Source organism: Sebastes fasciatus, chromosome 21 (assembly GCF_043250625.1).
Source record: "Sebastes fasciatus isolate fSebFas1 chromosome 21, fSebFas1.pri, whole genome shotgun sequence".
Taxonomy (NCBI): Eukaryota; Metazoa; Chordata; class Actinopteri; order Perciformes; family Sebastidae; genus Sebastes; species Sebastes fasciatus.
Genome location: NC_133815.1, coordinates 16,099,117 through 16,121,249, shown reverse-complemented (window position 1 = coordinate 16,121,249; position 22,133 = coordinate 16,099,117). Strand labels below are relative to the sequence as shown.

The window sequence follows — 22,133 nt, the reverse complement described above, 5'->3', positions numbered from 1 at the left end:
GTGTGTGTGTGTGGATGTGTGTGCTCGGGTGTTTTGAAGTGGTGTTGTATGAGGTCCTTATCCATAGTCAGTGTATCACCTACAGTAGATGACGGTCGGCACGCCCCCAGTTTGGACCGCACAGTTACCGCACAGAACCAAAGCAATGTACTGCTGTGGACGTGGCCAAAACGTATTTTAGCCACCTAAAAAGGAAGGCCCATCTAAAAAAATCGATATCCGTTTAAATGTATGCTATATTTAGAATATTTCCACCGCTTTACCTTGCCATCAGACAGCCCTTTCCGATGGGTAACTGAAGCCATTTCCCATTCCAGATTCCATTGAAGAAAATCTGTAATTTTACCTCGCAGTACACAGGGGTTGCTGGACTACCTCTGCCTCGACCTGTTAGTTTGTTTGTGCTATTGTGTGACTTTTATGAATCCAAACTAACCAAAGTCACACAATAACACAAATATACTAACCGATTGAGGCAGTGGTAGACCAGCAACCCCCTGTGTCCTGCAAGGTAAAATTAAATTTTTTTTTCAACGGAGTCTGGTTTGCTTTGGCGAGAGCATAGATAATGGCTTCAGTTCCCCGTCGGAATCATTGACTGTAAAGCTGTCTTACGACAAAGTAAACTGGCATAAATATTCTAAATATAGCGTACACTTAAACTGATATAGACTTTTTAGGTGGGCCTTTCTTTTAGGTGGCTAAATTAAGTAACTTCTGCCTGCTTTTCCAAGCTAGGGACGTGCTGACCATCATCTACTGTAGGTAATACACTGACTATGGATAAGTACCTCATACAACCCCACTTCAAAACGCTTGAATCATCCCTTTAAGAGAACATTGTAAAAGGACTCATGTCCAGCATGTCTCTTTGTTCCCTTTATGTGCTGATAAAAGGCTTGTCATTGACTACAGCTACCCCTTTACCTCGCCTCTCTTTTTCATCTTTTCAAATCCATTAAATAACAAAGTGGTCAACTGCTGTCTTTTATACAAGAGCGAAGTTAATGCACAAGCCTTCAAGCTTATTGGGTGTAGCTGCACTTATATCTGCGACGTCGCCTGTCAGCAATCATTTACAGTATATACTACCTGTCGTGTCTGCTTGGACATTTATCAATTATAATTTCAGCTGAATTTTGGCTCTCCTTCCTTTAAACATGTGCATACATGCTTGTGTGTGTTTGTTGGAGGAGGCACTTGCGTCTGTGTCTGCATATGTCAGTCCAGATCTGTGCAAGGGTTTGCGTGTGCTTGCACAGGCTAATCTATCAAAACAAGTGTTTGTGATTGCCAGCGGATGGATGACCTTTGGGGCCTCTCTGGAGTCCCCTGTCACATCATAGGGTGGAGATAGAGGACAGGAGGGGGAAAGAGCTGACAAACAATGCAGGGAAGACACTTGCTGGGTGAATAAGTGTGTGTGTATTTTTTTTTAATCCGTTTGTTCACGGAAGGGTTTTGCTGAGCATGCTTGCTCTTTTTCAGCATCGTCCTACTTCATATTCATACACTTGCACACAGTCTCACCTGGCAGCTGCCCAGTACAGCCACAGTCTCCCGCTATACTTTATATCACTGAGCTGCTCCACTGGAGCCAAAAGAGAGAGTGCCCTGCTCAAGGGCACGCTGCCAGTAAGTGTTGAGAGAAGGCAGAGTGTTTACACATTCACTTTACTTGCCCAGAATTTCACAGCTGGTCTGAGAAATTCAAAATTGCAGCCTTCTGGTCGCAAGCCATTTCTCTAATCTTTAGACCACCGTTAGCTGAGTGAATAAATTGTGTCTCTTGAATATCAAATGGAATATATCCATTTTACGTGCTAAAACACTTTCAGTATGTCCTTATTTTTTTTTTATAATTACATACTTACACTAACTAGTGTGTTTTTTTTTCTAACTCAATGTTCATGTTCTGCAGCCTGCAACGCGATTCTCACATCAAAACACTCACAGAAAAGATGGACAACAAATTAACAAGTCTTTCTGGGTGTTTATTTAAAATGCATGCCAAAATGTGCAGTACATGAGCTCAACAAGATGTCAATTGAAGCCAGATGTTGCGTCTGTCTGCCAATATACACAACACTGCAGATTCATCAGTGAATTTGGAAAACACTTAACCATTAGTACATTGCTACACTGCCAGACAAGGCGATGCTGCCAACTGAGCAAGTTTGTATATACTGTAGCTTGTAGACACCTGCTGACTGGGTGTGCTACGAGGGTATGTGTGAGCATGCACCCAGCCTCGCACACACACACACACACACACACACACACACACGCACACACACACACAGACACATAGAGCTGCAATGGCATTTAGGCAGTGACATTTTCCAAGTGACATTTTGTCTGTGGCCAAACCCGTACTCACTGAGTGTGAACCCAATCGTGCGGTCTTCTACACTGTCATGGAGCCAACAGCCAACACTTCCACACATGTGCACACACATATGGGGAGGGGGAGGCTTGTCAAATGTTTTATACCTAATTTAAGAATCTAGTAGTGATAGACTTTGATACATTTTCTAAACCAGTCTAAGAATTTCAACTGACAACCTCCGAGCTATTATCCAGATTTCCTAGCCTCCACGCTGTTTTGATGTCGACCCTTGTCAACCATCCTCTCCTTTTCATTGCCCACATGTACAATACATATCTTCATTTAATCACTGGCCATTTATATGACTTTTTGCTATATACCCTTACATATTAATTAAAGTGATGTGGATTTTCTGCTAATCTACCAAGGTGAAGGTGATCTCTCTCTCTCTCTCTCTCTTTCTCTCCGGTTTGGCCCAAGCTTTCTACACGTTAAAGGGGTGTTTTTTCTTGCCACTGTCGAACCAAGTGGATGCTCATGGGGGATCCCTTGTTGGGTCTCTAAATTATAGAGTACGGTCTAGACCAGCTCTGTATGAAAAGTGTCTGGAGATAACTTCTGTTGTGATTTGACTCTATATAAAAAAAATACATTGACTTGAATTGAATTGAATTGAAGATTGCTGAAGACAAAGCAGATGACGTGCTATAACGAGGCTGACTAATTGGACATTTTCTTATTTTAGACAAAGACCCTTATTTATAGTTCTGGGTTTAACAGTTGCAAACCTCATTAAACCACTATGGCTTAATGACTACAAATATCAAATTGACCATCTAAAACTGTGGTTCCCAAACTGTACAATTAACCCAAATAGTGAACGCAATAACTGCAGGAAGTTTGTGTAAAATGAGCGATTTGGATGAATTTTCAGCAGATTATTTCCTATGAATATTGCAACAGAGATGAGTTTCCCTGTTATTTTTAGTCACTTGTAATTGAGTTCTTTTGTATTATGTATTTGTTTCATTTTTAACAATCATTCATACTTAATAGGCTCCCTGACGCTTGGCCATTGTTCTATTAGCTTTGATTGTTTTGTCCTGTGAACGTTTCTAATGCAAAATGAGGCTGTTTAACAGAGAAGGGAGGGTCTGTGATTATAGCCTGTGTTCAGGTCTTAACCGTGCCCTTATCCTGTGAGATTTTTTAAAGTTTATATCTTAAATAATAATCCAAACTTTCAAAATAACAATTTAATTATGTTTTCTTCACATAAATGAGTGGAATTCTGAGATATAGGACAACTGTATATTTAAAAAAAAAAAGATTACACCCCTTAAAATCAAGAAGGCCCCGCGACCCCCTGTGAAGCTTTGGCGACCCCTAGTGGGGGTCGGAACACCTAGGTTGGGAACCAGTGATTTAAAACCAATGGATGGATTCATCCCAGGATTAACATAATAATTAAACGAGGAAAGAAAACTTGGATTGGATGAAATTGGATCAACTAGTGCATTCAACGTTTTATGAATGAGACTTTAGTGTCCGTGGGATTTTACAATTGCTTTAATTATCTAATAAGGCCTTGATTTAAGTAGTGTTTGCAAAGTACTTTTTAAAGTTTGTTTTTAATATGAAAGGAGATCAACTTCTTACCCAGCCTAAACTTTGTCAAGGTTTTGGAGCCATAAAAGAAATTCTTATCGAGGAAGAACACCCACATACTTAAATCAATGCAGCTTTCACATTTACTGGTTAAGCTATCATTTTAAGACCTCATCAGAGCATACTGTCTCTGTGGTGTGACAGGGATAGTAGTTTTGTGTTCATTATTATACAGTCGGTTCCAGATAGTCTTTTCTGTCCCTGAGCTGGGAAAGAAAAACCTGACAATAAAAAAAAAAGAAAAGAAACATTGATCTCTTTCATTCCTCCAGTACAGCAGGCTGTCAGATAGTGAGCCTAACCAATGAAAACACAAAACAAACATGGAAAATGTTTTGTGCTTCTCTCACTGGTGACATTTATTCTGTCTACCAATAAATGCGGTCTCAATAAATGTCACGGAAATGAAAGAAGCGGTTTCTTCATTTCTTTAATCAATGTATTATTACCACACCATCAATCCTGACACCAACAGAAAGCAGACTCCATAGTAGATATGGTTCTGTTGATAGCAGGCAAGGAAAGTTATAGAACAAAACTTCTCAGACTATATTATTTAATATTACATGCTGTGGTTTTAGCACTGCAGAGACCAAATGGTTTTGCTCCATCGCTCTCCATGTGTGTATTGTGTATGCCAAGTGCAAGTGTATGTACAGTGTTTTATCAAGGGACTAGAATATTATGTCCATGTCTGCTTGCCTGTGTGGGTATTATTGAATTAGCTATTAAAACAGAGAGCAAGAGAAAGAGAGAAAGGAGATGAGAGTGTTTACAGTGGGAACAGTATTCCTTATATAACAGACACTAATTAGACAATTCATCACAAGTTAAATACAGTAGAACTTTTTCAGAGACATTAGTTTGCGCTCCACATGTTGGAAACTAAATGTTACTTTAGACAGTTAATCATGAAGGAGTTAATCACTGTAACACTTCACCAACAGGTTCACACACATTCAATCAAACATGCACCAATGAACACACAGGCACTCAAGAGCTGGGCTTAACCAAATGACATTAACAAAGGCCTGCTTGCTAAGGCGATTTTTTCAGGAGACTGCCAATTAGATTCTGCTTCTATGGAGTTTTGACAATGACCATTTGTATATGTGTTTTCAAAAACAGCATGAGACAAGGATAAGGCTTTTAAAAAGGCCAGAGAACAACAGGTGGACTCAGATAAGAGAATAACAAAATATTTAATGTTGCAAGGTCAGCGAACAGCACACTGTTTGTCTATGTTTTGCACATGTGCATTAAACCTGACGTCACTCAGCACAGGCTGTTATCACATGCCGTTCTTAGCTATACCTACAGAAAGGTAATGCACTGTAATTCATATATAGCCCACGTAATCCATTCAATGTAATCCACGTATTTGTGAACCAGGAAGTATAAAGAGTGAAAAATGTTGCATAGGGAGGAGGTCGGGGTGGATGGGCGTGTCAAAAACACCTAACTTTCACCCAGGACACCGATGTCCGTGTGAAACCAGAAGTCAACGTTCATTGTCACATAACTTCCATACTTAAGTTACCCACTTCCGGAGTTATTTGAACCCAAACCACAATATTTTTTCTGAAACCTAACTACGTAGTTTTTGTCACTTAATATGTGTACTTAAGCTAAGCCACTTATGGAGTTATTTTAACCCAAACCACGATCTTTTCCTAAACCTAACTAAGTACTTTTTGTGACTTAACTTCCGTACTTAAGTTACGCCACTTCCAGAGTTATTTTAACCCAAACCACAATCTTTTCCGAAACCTAACTAAGTGTTTTTTAGCACGTGACTTTTGTACTTAAGTTACACCACTTCCTGTGTTATTGTAACCCAAACCACAATCTTTTGCTAATCCTAACTAAGTAGTTTTGTTGCCTAAACCTAACCAAGTTGTTTCCTGTGAAGCAGGAAGTTTAATTTGAAAAGGCTGGAGTAGAAAACATATGAAAACGCACGAAAAATGAGGAATAACTTTTCGCAAGATATCATACGAACTGTTGTATTAGGATACGTTGCTCAGCAAGATAATGTATCAGAAAAAAATACAATTTTGGCAGTTGTATAAAAAATTGATAAAGAATACTTTATTGCCAATCCTTCCATCTCCAAACTTTGCCTCTTTTTCTTTTTCAGTATTACCTTTCATTTTGTTCTAGTCTTATGCAACTTTGACAGACCAAAGCTACACTATGACCATAATTAGCACAGAGAGAGCTGTATCTTTGTGTCTGTGTGTCTGTATGTGTGTGTCTGCATGTATGTGTTAACCAGGCTGTCATCCCACTCAGTTTGTTTAAAATCCAAACCACTATTTTCAGGCTGCTCAGGGTTTCCAATTTACAGCACACAAGCCCAAACTAATAAACACATACAGTATAGTTGTGCACACACAAACACAATAAAAAGAGACAGACGTACTGGAACAAAGAGGAGAGAGTGCAAAAGAGTGACAGAGTGAAGGAGAGAGAGATCGAAATTGGAGACTAAGAGAGAGATGATTTCATTTTGCCCACTGAGCCCTTAAATAATTTAACGAGGGAGAGATCTGTCAGAGTAGTGCTGTGTTTGTGTGTTGAATATTTATAATGCATATAAAACTGTTATGGCCCAGCTGTTGGCAGTCATACATCTCAGGTCTGTGCAGCTTTTTAAAGGAGCATTAGGATCCAAAATCCAAACAGATGCAGCTGATTCTTCTGGTCGTCACTAGTGGTTCACCGGTAACATGCCCATGGTTTGGAGGTTATATTTCTAAAATTGTGGTAAATATTTTCAGTGTTTTTCATCCAGTGACAGACCATTAGCCTGGACCCAGCCTCATGAATTGCTTATTTTCAAGTGTTTAGTGATGTGGCTCTTTGATTTGTCTGTCTTTGAAGCTGTTTTCCTGAATTCCTCTTTGCGTGGACCAGAGATATTTTAATCCTTGGCTCATATTTATCAAACAACTCCGGTTAGGACTAGGACTCGTGCTGAAAGTTTGAGCAGAACTAAAAATACTCCAAACTCAGAGCAGAGCATGCGAGCATGGTTCTGAAGTTTTCTACTCCACTTTTAGCAAAGGTTACAAGTTCTCCTTTGAGAGTGATACTTTAATACCTTAAAATTAATTTAATAATGATGTCATATTTTTTGTCTTATTACTTATACTCTAGATTTAACCCATTCAAACACATGTAGACAATTATAACATAATTTGGTGCAGGAAAAATGAAATAAATTACCAAAAAGTACCTTTGGTTTTGGATATGTCACTTAGGGATATGTAGAGGCCGAAAGTATTTTTTGCCAAAACTTCCCGTCAGCTGCCTCCTTAGTAAAACACACTGCCAGTATAATGAGTCCCAAAATTCAGATGGTAATAATTGGTTCCAAAATGGTCCACCCCAGACAGAATTTAAATGAGCATCAGTTATGAACGAAGGAGACTCATCCATCCCCGACCAAGGATCTTTTTACATAGCTCCATGTAACGTCAAATGTGTTCTCTAATTAAGCTAAAATCTGCCCCTAAACAGACTCGACAGGGATTTCCTCTATGAAGTCAGTATTTGTATACATCATCGACTCCCTGCTCCAAAAACAGAAACCAGAGAACCCAGACCTTATCAGCACACAAACCCCAAAGTCACTCTATTGACTACAAAACTGCTTCAGAAGTGTCTAGAGAAAATGTGTTCTTAGCTGTGACATTGAAAAGCACTTTTCTTCTTTGTTTTGCTGCCAGTTTTACTCTCTTACTTGGGTAATGTCGCTTTATCCATAAAGTAATAATTAGAGTATTGCCAGTGGAGCAGCTTCAGCGCTTCTGTCTTAATATCAGTCTTGCCTCACCATTGCCTGTCTCGGTGAGACATTTTCTCTCATTGGCAATGAAGTAAACTGTGTACAGTAAATTGAGTCTTGGAGTTTATTTTCACTTAAATTCTGTGATATTTGTCATATTTAGAAGAGCCATTGTGTTCTCTTAGGATAGGATGTGACAGTTGCTGTTATAATTGTCTGCTTCGCTGTCATTGACTTAATTTGGTAGTATAGCCACAAAACAGAGGCTTTATTCACAAATAAATGTTGATCTTAGGGATTCAATTCTTAGAAATGTCTTAAACTTATAATATTTTCTCAGGATTTCCACTTAAAGGCGCTCAATACAGAATTTAGAGCAGCTAATGGTGCTAACACAGCTTGAATAGTGCAAACAACAGTGCTGACAGAGCTAACAGTGTTAACCTGGGGGAGTAACCGGAGTTTGGGCGCTACGCTTCTGGATTGACGGCATGGGTCGGGAGCATGGATGTATAATATGACTCAGCCTTGCTTCCATTTGGCTCACGACATGGGAACGGCCTCCGTGCTCTACTGTATCCTGTCGGCACAACTGTATTTTATTAGAATATATCTTATCTATAGGCTACATAATCTACAGACTATCAGACTAGGCACGCAAAATGCATTATTATCAGACTGTCGGTGATGTGTCAGTGTTTTTGTTCTGCTGCTCTGCACAGAGCTGACATCCGCCCGCCTGCTCTCATCCCTGGCTCTGAAGCTCTCTACGCAACTGTTGTCTGGCAAAGGTGGCGGTGTCAGCAGCACGGGGGTCCCCGGGGACTGCCGGTAGAAAATAGCCTGCCTAACCTTATATTTTGATATTAATAAAAATTCACTAATATATAGGAAATTACTACATACATTACTGTAATCTTAGGTCGAAACATCTGCTGTGAAGTGAGATCGGATCACAAGTGGTCACTGGAGACGCATGTGGAGACGCATTCTGGTGCCAGGTGTGAACAGACGTATTTAAAACTGTCCACTTGTGATCGGATCACCCAGGACGCATGTTAATGCCAGGTCTGGACAGGGCCTATAACTCTTCCTATTCTGAATTTTTGATCCATGGAGGTTGTATACTTGTAAAACTTTCATCGAGCCGAAAAAAGCGATTTTAAAATCTGTGATTTCACCACAATGTTAAGTCTATGGGCCGAGGGGGGGCGGGGCCATCTTGAGAAGCACTACTGCGCATATTCAGTGGGCCACATACCTCAGACGTAAACCCGGAAGCTAGAAAACTTTTTGGCATATGCACCACGCGAGCAATTCTCATCGGAATGAATAGGTGCCATCTTGGGGTCCGGTTTCCAGTTGTAATAATCCATGGTCGGGAGTGAGTGATTTCATTCTCTGCTCAGGTAGACATTACTCCTCTATATATTTACATAGAAAATAGTTGTTTACTGCAATATTAATGCTCAGAATCCTGTTTATAGAACCTTTAAATGTCAGATTAAATCAATTTTAAATGATTTAGAAAACTCTTGTGTCGTTTTAGAGTGAACTGACATATGACCTACTGTGTTGTTTCGGTATGAGGACTTTTTGGCTAGGCTGTTTCCTAACATTCAGTCAAATCTTGAAGGTAAATACAGTTAAACGTTTATTAAAGATGGATTTTCAGTTCCTCAACCTCCTCCTTTTCTGTTTACTTTGAACCAAGTGAGACATTACTGGAAATACCCCTCAGAATTAAACTTTAATCTATTCTTATTTGCTTTATTTCTCCCACTCTCATCCCTAAGTCCTCCGACCAGGATAAATGAGACCCAAGAGCAGTGTCCTCATGATTGTCTGGTTTGGTCTTGCCTGTAGTTGTTGTTCGAGTACAATTTAGTGTTGTGAGGTCATTGCCACAATTGGATTCATTCATAGTTTTGACTGTTATGTGTTGTTTTCCCATTAATGGTCTCTTTTATTGTTATTATTATTGATAGTAGTAGCAGTAGTTGTATTGTATTTGTTTGTGTGTGTGTGTGTTTGTCTTGTTTATGAACCATAATCCCTTCAAATGAAGTCCTTACTGTTATTATCAGCCATACTGATGTGCTGTCCATTACATTCCTGCCGTACCCATAATTACATTAAAGAACGACCCTCAGGTATTGCTACTAATGCAAATTCAATTTCGTTAGAAGCGGGCTGATACAGAAAAGGCCAGTCATCACAGCGATAGGAAGGATGAACATCCCTGGTGTACAACAATAATGAATCATGTGTTATGGAAAAAGATATGTGTTAATGAGCTAAGTTGATGCAGAATGAAGCCAGACCGAGCTGTGTAATATTTCTTTGTCTAGTATCACCATTTGCCAGATGGCTGGAGCACCTGCGTACACATCTACACACAGATGCACATGCATGAACAGTGATACACAGGCAATGCAGGCACACTGATGCATGCACGCAAACACACATACACACAGTCTTGTTCTTCTGTCTATGTGAGGACCCCAAACTGTAAAATGACTACCCAAGCTGTTTAGCCTGTAACAGCCTGTAACTCTTGGTTCGGCCTACCATACTTGCTGTAGTTTTGCATGCTTTATTAGCAATATTAGGGGTACGACTGTTTTCAATTTTATCTCCAAATAATGTGGTAAATAAGCTGTTTTGTTTGAAACATTTTTGATAAATGTGTATTACGAGTTTCTGGCGGACTTTGTTTTAGTGATGTTGCTGTTTTCCCAGATCTCAGCAATTACTGCAGTGAGTACAGTGTCATTATAACCATTATAACCAATGGGAAAATACTATTCAAGTTGCAATGAACGGGAATTATCCTTGGAGCACCTCACTCAAAGTCCAGATCCTGGGCCTAGATCCGAAATCATTCACTCTTTCACTACTCCCTACTCACTATACAGGGAGTCCCATTTAGAGGACTACAGTATATATAGAGGACTATATAGTGAGCTCATCTGCAAAATAAAAAAAAAACACTTTCAAACACTACTCGGGTCATTTACTCTGTGCCGTTAATTACGTCATTGCTGTTGCACAGTTTCAAACGTGCTAGGTCAACCTTGACTGGTTGACCATCCATGATAAATACAAAGGGGTAAATATATTATTTTCGCACCACAACTCATTCAATAGGTTTGTCTCAATCACGCTGCTCTTTCTCCCGTCGTCCATCTTTTTCCTTCAGCGCAATGCCTGATGGTATACTGTATATAGCTCTTGGTTAGTGACCATCGTTGTATACTACTTTTCATGATGCATTCTGGGATACTTTGTGTGCACTATATAATAGGGCTGTGTATTGGCAAGAATCTGGCGATACACTACGTATCATGATAAAGGAGTAAAGATTCAATATATTGCGATACTGTAAGCAAGAACCCATTTTTATTCACATATCTTGAGGTCAGAGGTCAAAGGACCCCTTTGAAAATGTCCATGCCAGTTTTTCCTCGCCAAAATTTAGCGAAACTTTGGGGCGTTATTTAACCTTTTTCGGACATGCAAGTATGGTTGGTACCAATGCTTTTTTTTATTTTCTAGTTTAATATGACATCAGTACCTTCACTTTCGCTTTAAATCCGCTACAACCTCAGAAAGACAGAAAAATAGTTAAACATCTATACAGCATTTTGGAGATTTATTATAGTATCGCAAAACATAATAATGCGATACTCATGTGTATTAATATTTTCTTACACCCCAATGATATTGGGTATACCATTTCTCACTATACATTTGGACAACCTTATAAAATGGCGAACTCACTACATAGTGAGTGATTTTGGACACAGCCCTGGTGTTTGTTCACCCCAAGATAAGAAGTACAAGAACATAAGCACACATGCCCCATGGCAGGTAACATTAAACCATAGTGTTAAGTCTCAGATAATACAATACCCACATTGTTTGAGAAAAAAATAAGTCATTAACATGATCAGGCCATTCTTGTAATCTGTTTCCTTTCTTCTCTGGTTCTTGTCCTCTCTTTCTTCTGCACACACGCACATACCGAGGGAGTGGATCAGGTGTCCTTCCCGCGGCCATCATCTCATGTGACTTTCATCAACAGAGACGTCTGTCTCCTCTATCCTTCTCCCTCTACTCCCTTTTTTCCTGTCCTCCAGTTCTTTCCCCTCCTCCTGCTGCTCCTCTCCTGACTTGTGGTTGACTTTTCACACTCATTAAAGTGACAGACAAGACAAGCAGAGGAGGTGGGGAGAGAGGAAGAGGGGCAGAAATGAATCCCAGCTAAATTTGAACCATACCTACTAGGCTACATGAACCACAGCTGTAAGTTTTTAGAAAAGGAGGACCGGGGGTGATTGCTACCGTGTGGGGAATTTTAATATGCATGGGAGTGACGGAAGAGAGGAGAGTGACCTTTTTATACCAGCTCCCATTCACACTCCCTCTTTCCCACTCATCTCATCTCGCTTGTTTTCATTCCTCTTCGCTGATTGAGGAAGGGGGAGAGAAAGAATGAAAGAGCGAGTGAGAGTTACTTCTCAGCTAGAAGGTCATAGCTCTATTTGATAGCCTTTTGTCTCCCATCCAAAAACAGCACTGTTAATAGCTGCCCATAGGCCACTTTATAATGATTGGGCCTTATCTCTAGACACACACAGACGATCACGCACAGACGGCACACAGTGTCTTTATGGTGGCAAGTGGAGAATTTAGCTTAAATGGAGAAAGAGCTACGGCCATGGCTGCTATTTATCCCATTTAAAGCTCTGATGCATGGGCTGCTGCTACGTTATCCTGCATTCTGTCCCACTATGTTAGCCTACCACATTACCTGTGTCTTGTGAAATGTCATCTGTGTTTTGTATATATTGCCTTTTGAACAATAGGTAATAAGAATAGATTCTGTTGATCAAGATGTGAAGTTTATGCTTTCCATAGAAAACTTTAGCATAAGTGAAAATGACAAAGAGGACTTCATACGGTTGGATCCTGGCTGTCAATCTGGTCTTGATGTCCTCAGATATTAGTACATTATTTCCTGTCTTCCTGCCTACTCACTTACTATGTTTACATGCACACTAATATTCCACTATTATTACGATTATGACAATATCCCGAAATTGATATGGGTGTTGTAAACAGCATATAAAGTGTGGATATTCAGAATTAGGCTTTATTTCGAATGGAACATTTTACGATTATGACATGTAGGATATGTCGATATCATTCGGGTTTTAGGAGAAGTCTTTGGACATGTATACAGCGCTTTTGGAAGATGCGTCTCAATTGGGGCTTTTACGGCAGTTTTTGACACATGGCCACTTGCGTCTAGCTCAGTGCGTTGTACACAAACCAACTAGCTGACAGTTTGCAGAGATGTATGCCAATAAGAAAAGCACACATTTCTGGTCGGAAGGAGAAACACACCTACGTTTAAACATTATGAAATACTTAGATATCAACAGGTTTTTGGATATATGCAAATATCACAACACCGACCTTTTAAAGAAGGTGGTGGAAGGAATGAAAGAAGGAGGCTCTTTACGCACGGTCAAACAAGTCCACCGATGGTTATGTTAATCGGAGTGTGCAAAACTGCATGTAAACAGGAATATTAGTGGAATATTCATTTTATGTATTTTTTCAGCCATGTAACCAGCTTAGTGTGAATATTTGCTTTTTCAGAATAAGGGCAAAAAATTTAATATTTTGTGCATGTAAACATATTCACTGATGTAGAAGGTCACATTATGAAAATCTCTTAATAGCAATTTAAGTGCTACCAAATTAATTGGGGATTTTTAAAAAAAAGCTTTTCATTTTGCTATTTTATTTTTATTCGCTGTATTTTTTATTTTAGAGAAAGTTGGCTCAAAGGCTTTACTGTCGGATAATGTGATGCTCTCTGGCTCCCTAGGGGGATTTCCTTTTGCTCTCGTCCACAGGGAGGTCAGAAATCACTCCTGTGTTGTGCCTCTGGAGCTGTTTGGGTTTAGTGCATACATACAGTATACACAGGTTTACATGCATAACTATGGATACAATTCGCATGTACAACAAGTGCACATACAATATATTTTACTTAAAACTGTATATGCATGTGGGTCTTGACTTGACGATGTATGTTTATATTATGGCTGTGTATTGGCAAGAAACTGGCAATATGATACGTATCATGATACAGGAGTAAAATTCAACATATTGTGATGTATTGCGATACTGTAAGCAAGGCGATTTTTTCCAAATATAATTTTAAGAAACTTGTCATAGTATAAAGACACAGCACCATATGTATATAATCTGAGTAAAAGTTTAGTGAGTGAGTTTAGTGTAACTTTTGAAGCATTATTTAACCTCTTTCGCAACATGCAAGTATGGTTGGTACCAATGGATTCTTTAGGTTTTGTAGTTTCATAAGACATAAGTACCTTCACTCTCGCTTTAAAACTGTGTCTGCTACAACCTTTGAAAGACAGAAAAATAATTAAAAATCAATATAGCGTTTTGGAGAATTGCAAAACATAATATTCCTATACTCATGTGTATCGATATTCTCTTACACCCCTAGTTTATACCGTCTTATTTCTTCAAATGTTTCTCCTGTTTAAATTTCAAATGCAGCTGTGTGTTGGTTATAATAAGGAAGAGTTGAAAGTGCACAGAGCTGTAACATTGTGTTTCTGGCTGTGCAGCTGTCTAATTAGCATTAATTGCCTAATGAAACAAATGCTGGGGTGACAGTCAAGTAAATATTGTTCACTAAGAAACTTCCATGCAGGTGTTGGTCTGCTTATTGTAGGAGTAAGACTCAAATACACAGACACCTGTGTGTGCAGGTACCTGAAAGGGCAGGGTCTGTGCGAGGGAGGAGTCAGGACCTTATTTATAATGCCAGGAGGGTGGGGGGTTGGTGGTTGGGGTTCCACAGTTGCCATAGAGATCTTTGTGGCTGACTGTGGGTGCTGCTTTCTGTGTCCTATTCATTTGTGAGAGGGAGGCGGGGACACAACGCGCACAACACATGCACACGACATAGTGGAATCCTACACCTCGTTCATTTTGATAGACACACACAGACGAAGCCCAGCTGGAACTCCCAACTCATCAGTTTTGGATCTATTGAGCTGTGGACCTTAAACATATTAAGGTAAAATATACTGCTACACACAAAACAAATTGTTTAGAAATCCGGTTAAACTCACATGCAGAACGATCAAAATAAGCTGGTATGACAAATCCTATCCTTTGATTTGAATGTTGATGAGATTACATTAAGTTTATATGGTGATGCAGCATCAGCATTGTCGCACTGTTCTTGGTGAGATGACATTCAGGTAACATTTTAAAGCGTGGTAGAGAAGATGAACTGCCTCCAGCACAGACACAGCTTTGTTGTCTTCCTTAAATGTACAGCAGGGAAAGAAAATTGTCTCCAAATGTACTTCTCCAAGTGCGTAAACCTACAGATGGTGTCCAAGTACTAAGATGTTTAGCAGCTGTGTGGCACAGACAGTTATATGATACACCGTTTTATCTTTCTGTGTTATAATATTTCCCATAATTTACACCTTCTTTTTTCATTACATTATGTCAGTACCTTGAAGTACTGTGAGTACTCACAATGTTGTTAGAATATTTCCTTACATCCCCAGTACATAATAATTTAAATTCCATCTGTAGATTTTATGCTTGTGCCAGGTTGAATTTACTGCGCTTCGTGATTCTCAGACGTTGGCGAGTGAGTAAGCTTTTACGGAGTCAAATGTTATTGAGCTGGCAGATGTGTGCTGTGCTAAAAGCGTAATTCAACGAAATAAGTTATTCTCAAAAACATTACAGAGACTTATGACGTCAAGTTGCTAATCATTTTGCTTTAAATATGCTTAAGTGTAGTAATTATGACAGTGTCAAAATTGTAACAAGTGTTGCTGACTGTTCTGTACACTGTGTTGAAGCAGCTGTGTTATGACTGTGGTGGCAAGTCGTATAGTGACTTTTTAACACTGTCTGTTTACACTGTTAACTGGTGACTTTCAGCTGAAAACATCCGTGGTTGCTTGTAGTAACTTCCGTAATTGGTCGAGATAGATGATGAACACTAATAAGTCCAATTGATGGATTTTCTGATGACACTTGCATGTTTCATTCGAGAACAACTGTAAACTGCAAAGCCCAGCTTTGGGCGCTGCACACTGTGACAAGCGCAGCTCAAACATGAGCTCAAACTGCAACGTATTGCAAGCATAGACTGCTCAGCTCCGCCGGGAAGCTACATTTGGTGTAGTTTTATTGTGTATTGTACGGAGATGACACCGCAGTAATGGCAACTTGGTTACTTCCTGTATTTTCCCATGTTCCTCTATACAGCTCTCCAGAGGATCTTTTAGCATCCATAATAATAGTAATAATAATACCAGTTCCTCAGGCAAAAGGATTTGAATGATTAAAACGTGTGACAAAATGGTTATTTAATACAATTTACCTCAATACAGAACTGGCCTAACAGGTTCCCCATCTGTTTTGGCATTCAAGCATTACCACGTCACCTTAGAAGGTATTTAAGAAACTTCACCGTTGAGGTATTACATATCATCAATTAACATAATGCCACTTTAGGTGCAGGGATTTGCATTTTTTACACCTTGAGGATTTAAAACAGTTGCAGCACTTGGCAAACAAGGTGACAAAGCAGAGTCTGCTGCGGGGAGAAGAGCGGGGCTTTGAAGCGAGGCAAACAAAACTGTAATTTAGAATTACGGGTCCAGAGGGTTTAATAGACCCTGCTCAAATTCCCAGTGTCACCACGCTTTGCAAATCATAGGGGTGGCTGAACCTGCCACTTTGTTGTTCACACGTATGAGGTGTCGCAAGGTAGAGCATGGGGAATCTAGAGAGCAGAGTTTCTGACAGGAGGCAGAGGAATGAATGGAGAGAAGATGAGAGAGGAGTGGGGATGGGTGTTATGGCACAAGTTTTACTTATTAACATTTTCTATACGAACTCACGTTTTCATATGTGGTAAAGGAATTTTCCACTGTGAGATCAATGAACTACTGCTAGTACTACATATGCATGTGTCGAGGGCTTGCTTTTGGCACTTAAGTGAATGTGTGTGTGTGTGTGTGTGTGTGTGTGTGTGTGTGTGTGTGTGTGATGGAGAGAGAGAAGAAGGAGAAAGCAAGGACCTAAATGTATGCACGAGAGGGAAAACAGGGAAAGAAAGAGTGTGCATATTTATGAGTAAGTGGTTGCTGTAAGCGTGCGTGAAAACGGGGTGAGGAAGAGAGAGGGAGATGAATTGCATTGTGCTCTGTAGTGTTTGGGAGGAGAGGGGATTGAGGTTGGAGACTTGAGATAGCGACTGGGGATCAACACATTCAGAGCTTCAAATGGCTTTGAGAAAACCAATCAAACCAGCATACACTCGCTCTACACCTCGCTCACACAGCCCTCTCACATGCACTCGGTTGTACATGCACAATATCTTCAGCGGGGTGGAGTTCGCAGCGCTATTGATCTGCTTCCGTGTGGCTGTGATTAACTTGAATGCAACGCGCGCACACGTGCATGCACATGCTTACACACAGCAGCAATGAGATTGCTGGTTTGAAATCTCATCTGTCTGGCTCATAGCTAGATGAGTGATATGGAACTGTCAGTGAGGCACTTAAATAGCTAATGCATCAGCACACACACACGTGCACACACACACACACACACACAGCAGGGTTGGATTAAGAGTGATGCATTCAGGGGTAATCTTCAATACATGCAGCCTTAAGCAAGCAGCTCCCAACAGTGACAGACAGAAGATGCCAATGAGGGTTAGTACTTATCACATGTTAAAACACTGTACTGCTGTTTCTAATACCATGAGATTGGACTTTGCAACTCTGAAAAGTTATCATGGCAATAGACATTTTTTTCCCCAATGTCAAAGATTGTGATGTAAACAGTAGAATTACATCACTTGCAAAGTGGTTTGCCCTGGCTGCATGATGTTTCATTGTGTTGCAGTGATCAGAAGTATGAAGTTTGTTTTATTAGTTTGTATTAGGGTTGGGGGATATGACGGTATATATCCTGCGAAGGTAGAAATGTGTCCACCGGTAGAGATTTGTCAATATCGTTTTCACGCGATCTAAATTCTCGTGTGATTGGCGCGTGATATTGCGATCTCGCGAATCCTGCAGCCTCACAAGGTCACATGATTTGGGCAGACATGGAGGAGGAGAGTGAAGTTGTAAATACAGAACAGTAGGAGGCATTTCATCTAACCCATGAGGGTTGGTGAGGAAGAACTCTGACATGATTACCAGACATTTGCACACTGTCGTTTATTTTGAGTGTTTTGTCAGCTTTTTTGAAATGGTCTTTTTTTCTTTTGGTATACCCATAAATAGGGCTGACCCGAATGCTTCGAAGCTTTGACTGTTGCCATGGTAATCAATCTCCAAATCAGTATTTGAATGCTTCGTTATTATTTTTTTTCATATATATAAGTAAGTAATAATGTAGAAATCCCCAAAAAGCCCATGAAATAAGGAATAATCCCACAACATTATTCATTTTCATATTCAACATTAATTATTATTAGTTATTCTCAGCTGGATATCGCTGTTTGTTGTGTGTAGAGGTGCGTGTGGGTACAGTAGTGTGGCAGCGGCACTGTCCCAAAGCTTCAAATACCTTTGAATATTTCTCAACGAAGCTTCGAAGCCCAAAAAATGGTATTCGGGACAGACCCACAAATACAAATATGTGTGATTTTTTTTTAGCATATTGCACTGACAGGCTGGTATTTATTTGCACCTGCTAACCTGAAAAACCTGTATCAGTCCTTTGTTCTGAGTAAAAGAAGAAAATAATTAAATCGGATGAAGTACGGTATGGTTATTTTAAACCAAAACAATTACTATATTGTGATATATACCGTTACCGTGATATAAAATTACATATACCGTGATAGAAGATTTTGGCCATATAGCCCACCCCTAGTTTGTATTATTCTTCCCCCTCACATCTAGTCCACTATACAGTTAAGACCACCACAGTATTTTTTACAAGTGCCAAAAATGTCATTACCAGCCAGTAAACGTGTCACTTTGTCAGCGAAGGACTTCTGTTATCAGCTACACTAGAGAAAAAAATACACTTTTGTTTTGAAATTCTTATTTACTTTTTGAAAGATTGTGTCAGTTTTCAAATGTGAGCATCTCTTTGTTGAACCAAACAGGAAAACAACTCATCTGGGAATAACAAACACATTTCATGAAGGAATTCCACAAGAATCTTCATTAGACAGATTTACAGTTTGTAACCCAGTTTCAGGTGCTCCCGCTCCACACGGCGGATAGGATTAAGGGGGCTTTTTTTGCTCACACATTTAGAACACTTTCAACCAGTCACTCTGCCTCACGCCTTTTTTTCACCTGTCAATCACATTCATGTTAATGATCACACTTCATTTTTAACTGTCGCAGAGCTGTCTTCCAGCCCTAAGCTGTTTCCATGATCTGCGGCTGACAATACTTCACTTCTCCCACGACAAGTAGGCTGCAGCTCCCAAAGCAGCTTATTATTCACGTCGAAATACTGTTCCAATACTGTCGGGTGGCTTTAAAAGGTCACATTGAATAAGGAAATCTATGGTTTTAATAGCTTAAATACCCCACCCTTCTCCCGTCAATGACAAATCAGATGGGAATCTTTTTTTTTGTCCATCCTTAATTGTGACTAATCACAAATTAATCACACTTCTTATCTGTTCAAAATGTACCTTAAAGGGAGATTTGTCAAGTATTTAATAATCTTATCAACATGAGAGTGGGTAAATAGGCTGCTTTATGCAAACTTATGCATATATTTATAATTTGGAAATCAATTAACAACACAAAACTGACAAATATTGTCCAGAAACCCTCACAGGTACTGCATTTAGCATACAAAAATATGCTCAAATCATAACATGGCAAACTGCAGCCCAACCCCAACAGGCAACAACAGCTGTCAGTGTGTCAGTGTGCTGACTTGACTATGACTTGCCCCAAACTGCATGTGATTATCATAAAGTGGGCATGTCTGTAAAGAGGAGACTCGTGGGAACCCATAAAACCCATTTTCATTCAGATATGTCGGGGTCAGAGGTCAAGAGACCCCTTTGAAAATGGCCTTAGCAGTTTGGAGCGTTATTTAGCCTCCTTGGCGACAAGCTAGTATGACACGGTTGGTACCAATGGACTCCTTAGGTTTTATAGTTTCATATCATAGCTTTAAAAGTGACCCTACTAATACCTAAAAATCATGAGTTAAGTTAATGTTTAAAGAAATTAGTGGCGTTAAAACAAATGTGCGTTATCTCGTTAACTTTGACAGCCCTTATCTAAAATATATATAGGCACTTTAGCATCAGTTCCAAACTTTAAGAGCTTCCCAGCAGAGCCTCAGCCTCTTTCTCTGACTCCCTTTTCTTGCTCTGTTTAACACACACTTTGTCTTTCTCACATCTCCTCAGGAGCTTCAGTTTGAACGCCTGACCAGGGAACTCGAGGCTGAGCGTCAGATTGTCGCCACCCAGCTGGAGAGATGCAAGCTGGGATCAGAGGCAGGCAGCATGAGCAGCATCAGGTAACATGCAAACCGTGTTCTTGTCTCTGCGTGTGGTGTGGTGGCGAGGGAAGGGAAGGAAAGGGGAGGGGGTATTAGGTAACACACACTGTCCCCACTTTTTGTGTGATGGATGGTTGGGTTAGCGTGTGGCAAGGATGCGTGCTTATGTGTGTGTCCTTAAAACCCTGTCAGATAAATATACATTGTGTGTGTATGTGGGACTTTGGGGGATCCTAATTTCCCTGCCATTAACATACACAAGATTGTGTGCGTGCAAGTGTGCATCTTAGTACACCTCCTCCCTCCCCACGCACGGGTTTAAACTTAGAGCATGATGGAATAGGTTCTGTGTCCTTTATGACACTAACGCTGACGGCACCATTTAATGCCTTCACCCCCCACACACACACACACACACACACATACACACTATAAGGCATACACACCCTGGGTGTTTTCTCCTCAGATCTGTGGAGTGATGCTACTGTAAAAGAACAGCGTTCCCCCTGCTGTGGGGTGCATTTATCAGCTGGATGGATTAGGACAACACTGAGGTTGCAGGCAAAATCACACACAGATAAACACACTCGCACCCAAGTACACACACACATACACACACACACACACATCGATGGTGTTACATGGGGGGTAAAATAACACTGAGCTCGCGGGGAGCTTTACACACATACTATACAGACAGACGTAACGATGTGAGAATATGATAGCGCTCCTCACAAACATGCACACACTCACATACAGCGCTGACACGCCATGATAGTTGCCGAGGGCTCGATATAACAGACACATCAACGCAAGCCTCGGCGACATCGGCGAGGGTGTGACAACGCACACCTTCACCCACACGTGAACACGATCATAAAAAAGTCCTCTTTGCTTTAAGACTGACAGGGTCAAGCCTTAGCATTACATTTTCTGGAACCCCTTTAATCATATTAATTAGCCTATTAGCCACAACCCTTCAAAAATGCTTCATTATGTTCCTCATTTATAAGTCTGACCTTTCTGTTGCCAAAATAATTTTCCGATGAGGGAAAGAGAGCTTTCGACAGAAAGAGGGAGTAAAGATGAAGGAAGGGTTGATGGAGGAGAGGAGATGTACGCGACTTGCATGCTAATTTAGGATTTGATGATCATACCTTGAGCTCAATATCTGCCCCTCACCTCTCGCTACATCGCTGTCCCTTCACCTTCTCTTTCATACAGACTTTGTAAACAAAATCCCTGAGTAAAAGTTTGGTAGAAAGTTTTTGCGGGGTTATATGTGTGTGTGTGTGTGTGTGTGTGCCTGTGTGCCTATGTTTGTGTGTATGTTTTCGTGTTTGCACGGATTTTGGTGTGATGTCAAAGAGTCAGGTTCATTTGAATTCAGCATCCCTCTGACTCCCTCAGGCAGCTTATTGCATAAGTACACAACCCTGAGGGGGGGCAGGGAAACAGAGCACGCTGAAGAAAAAAAAAGACACTTTTGAACTTTCCCAGTTCATTCCGTTTGCTCCAGCGGAGTCTCAGATGAGACTTTTTTGGTGAAAGTTTAGAGGCTTCCTTCCTGGGTTTGTGTTGAAGTTCCATTATTTGTTAATATGCCGGTATAGTGATTTAAAAATAACCCAAGCAACAACATCAAAGACAAAGTAATTGAGTTTCTGCAGTACATAGACATTGGCGAAGTCACCTTGGAGACATGATACACATACATACTGTAACTAAAGTTGTTTATTTATTATTTTG

General features: G+C 40.2%; 1 protein-coding gene across 3 annotated transcripts in view; it reads left to right on the top strand.

Annotated features, from left to right (window-relative positions):
- ctnnd2a (catenin (cadherin-associated protein), delta 2a) overlaps window positions 1–22,133 on the top strand; it is a 315,831-nt gene that overhangs the window by 82,355 nt on the left and 211,343 nt on the right. For all 3 annotated transcript variants that reach the window (XM_074621862.1, XM_074621863.1, XM_074621861.1), the window contains exon 3: window positions 20,290–20,402. In XM_074621862.1, the coding sequence (XP_074477963.1) occupies window positions 20,290–20,402 (113 nt within the window). The remainder of the gene's footprint in view (window positions 1–20,289; window positions 20,403–22,133) is intronic.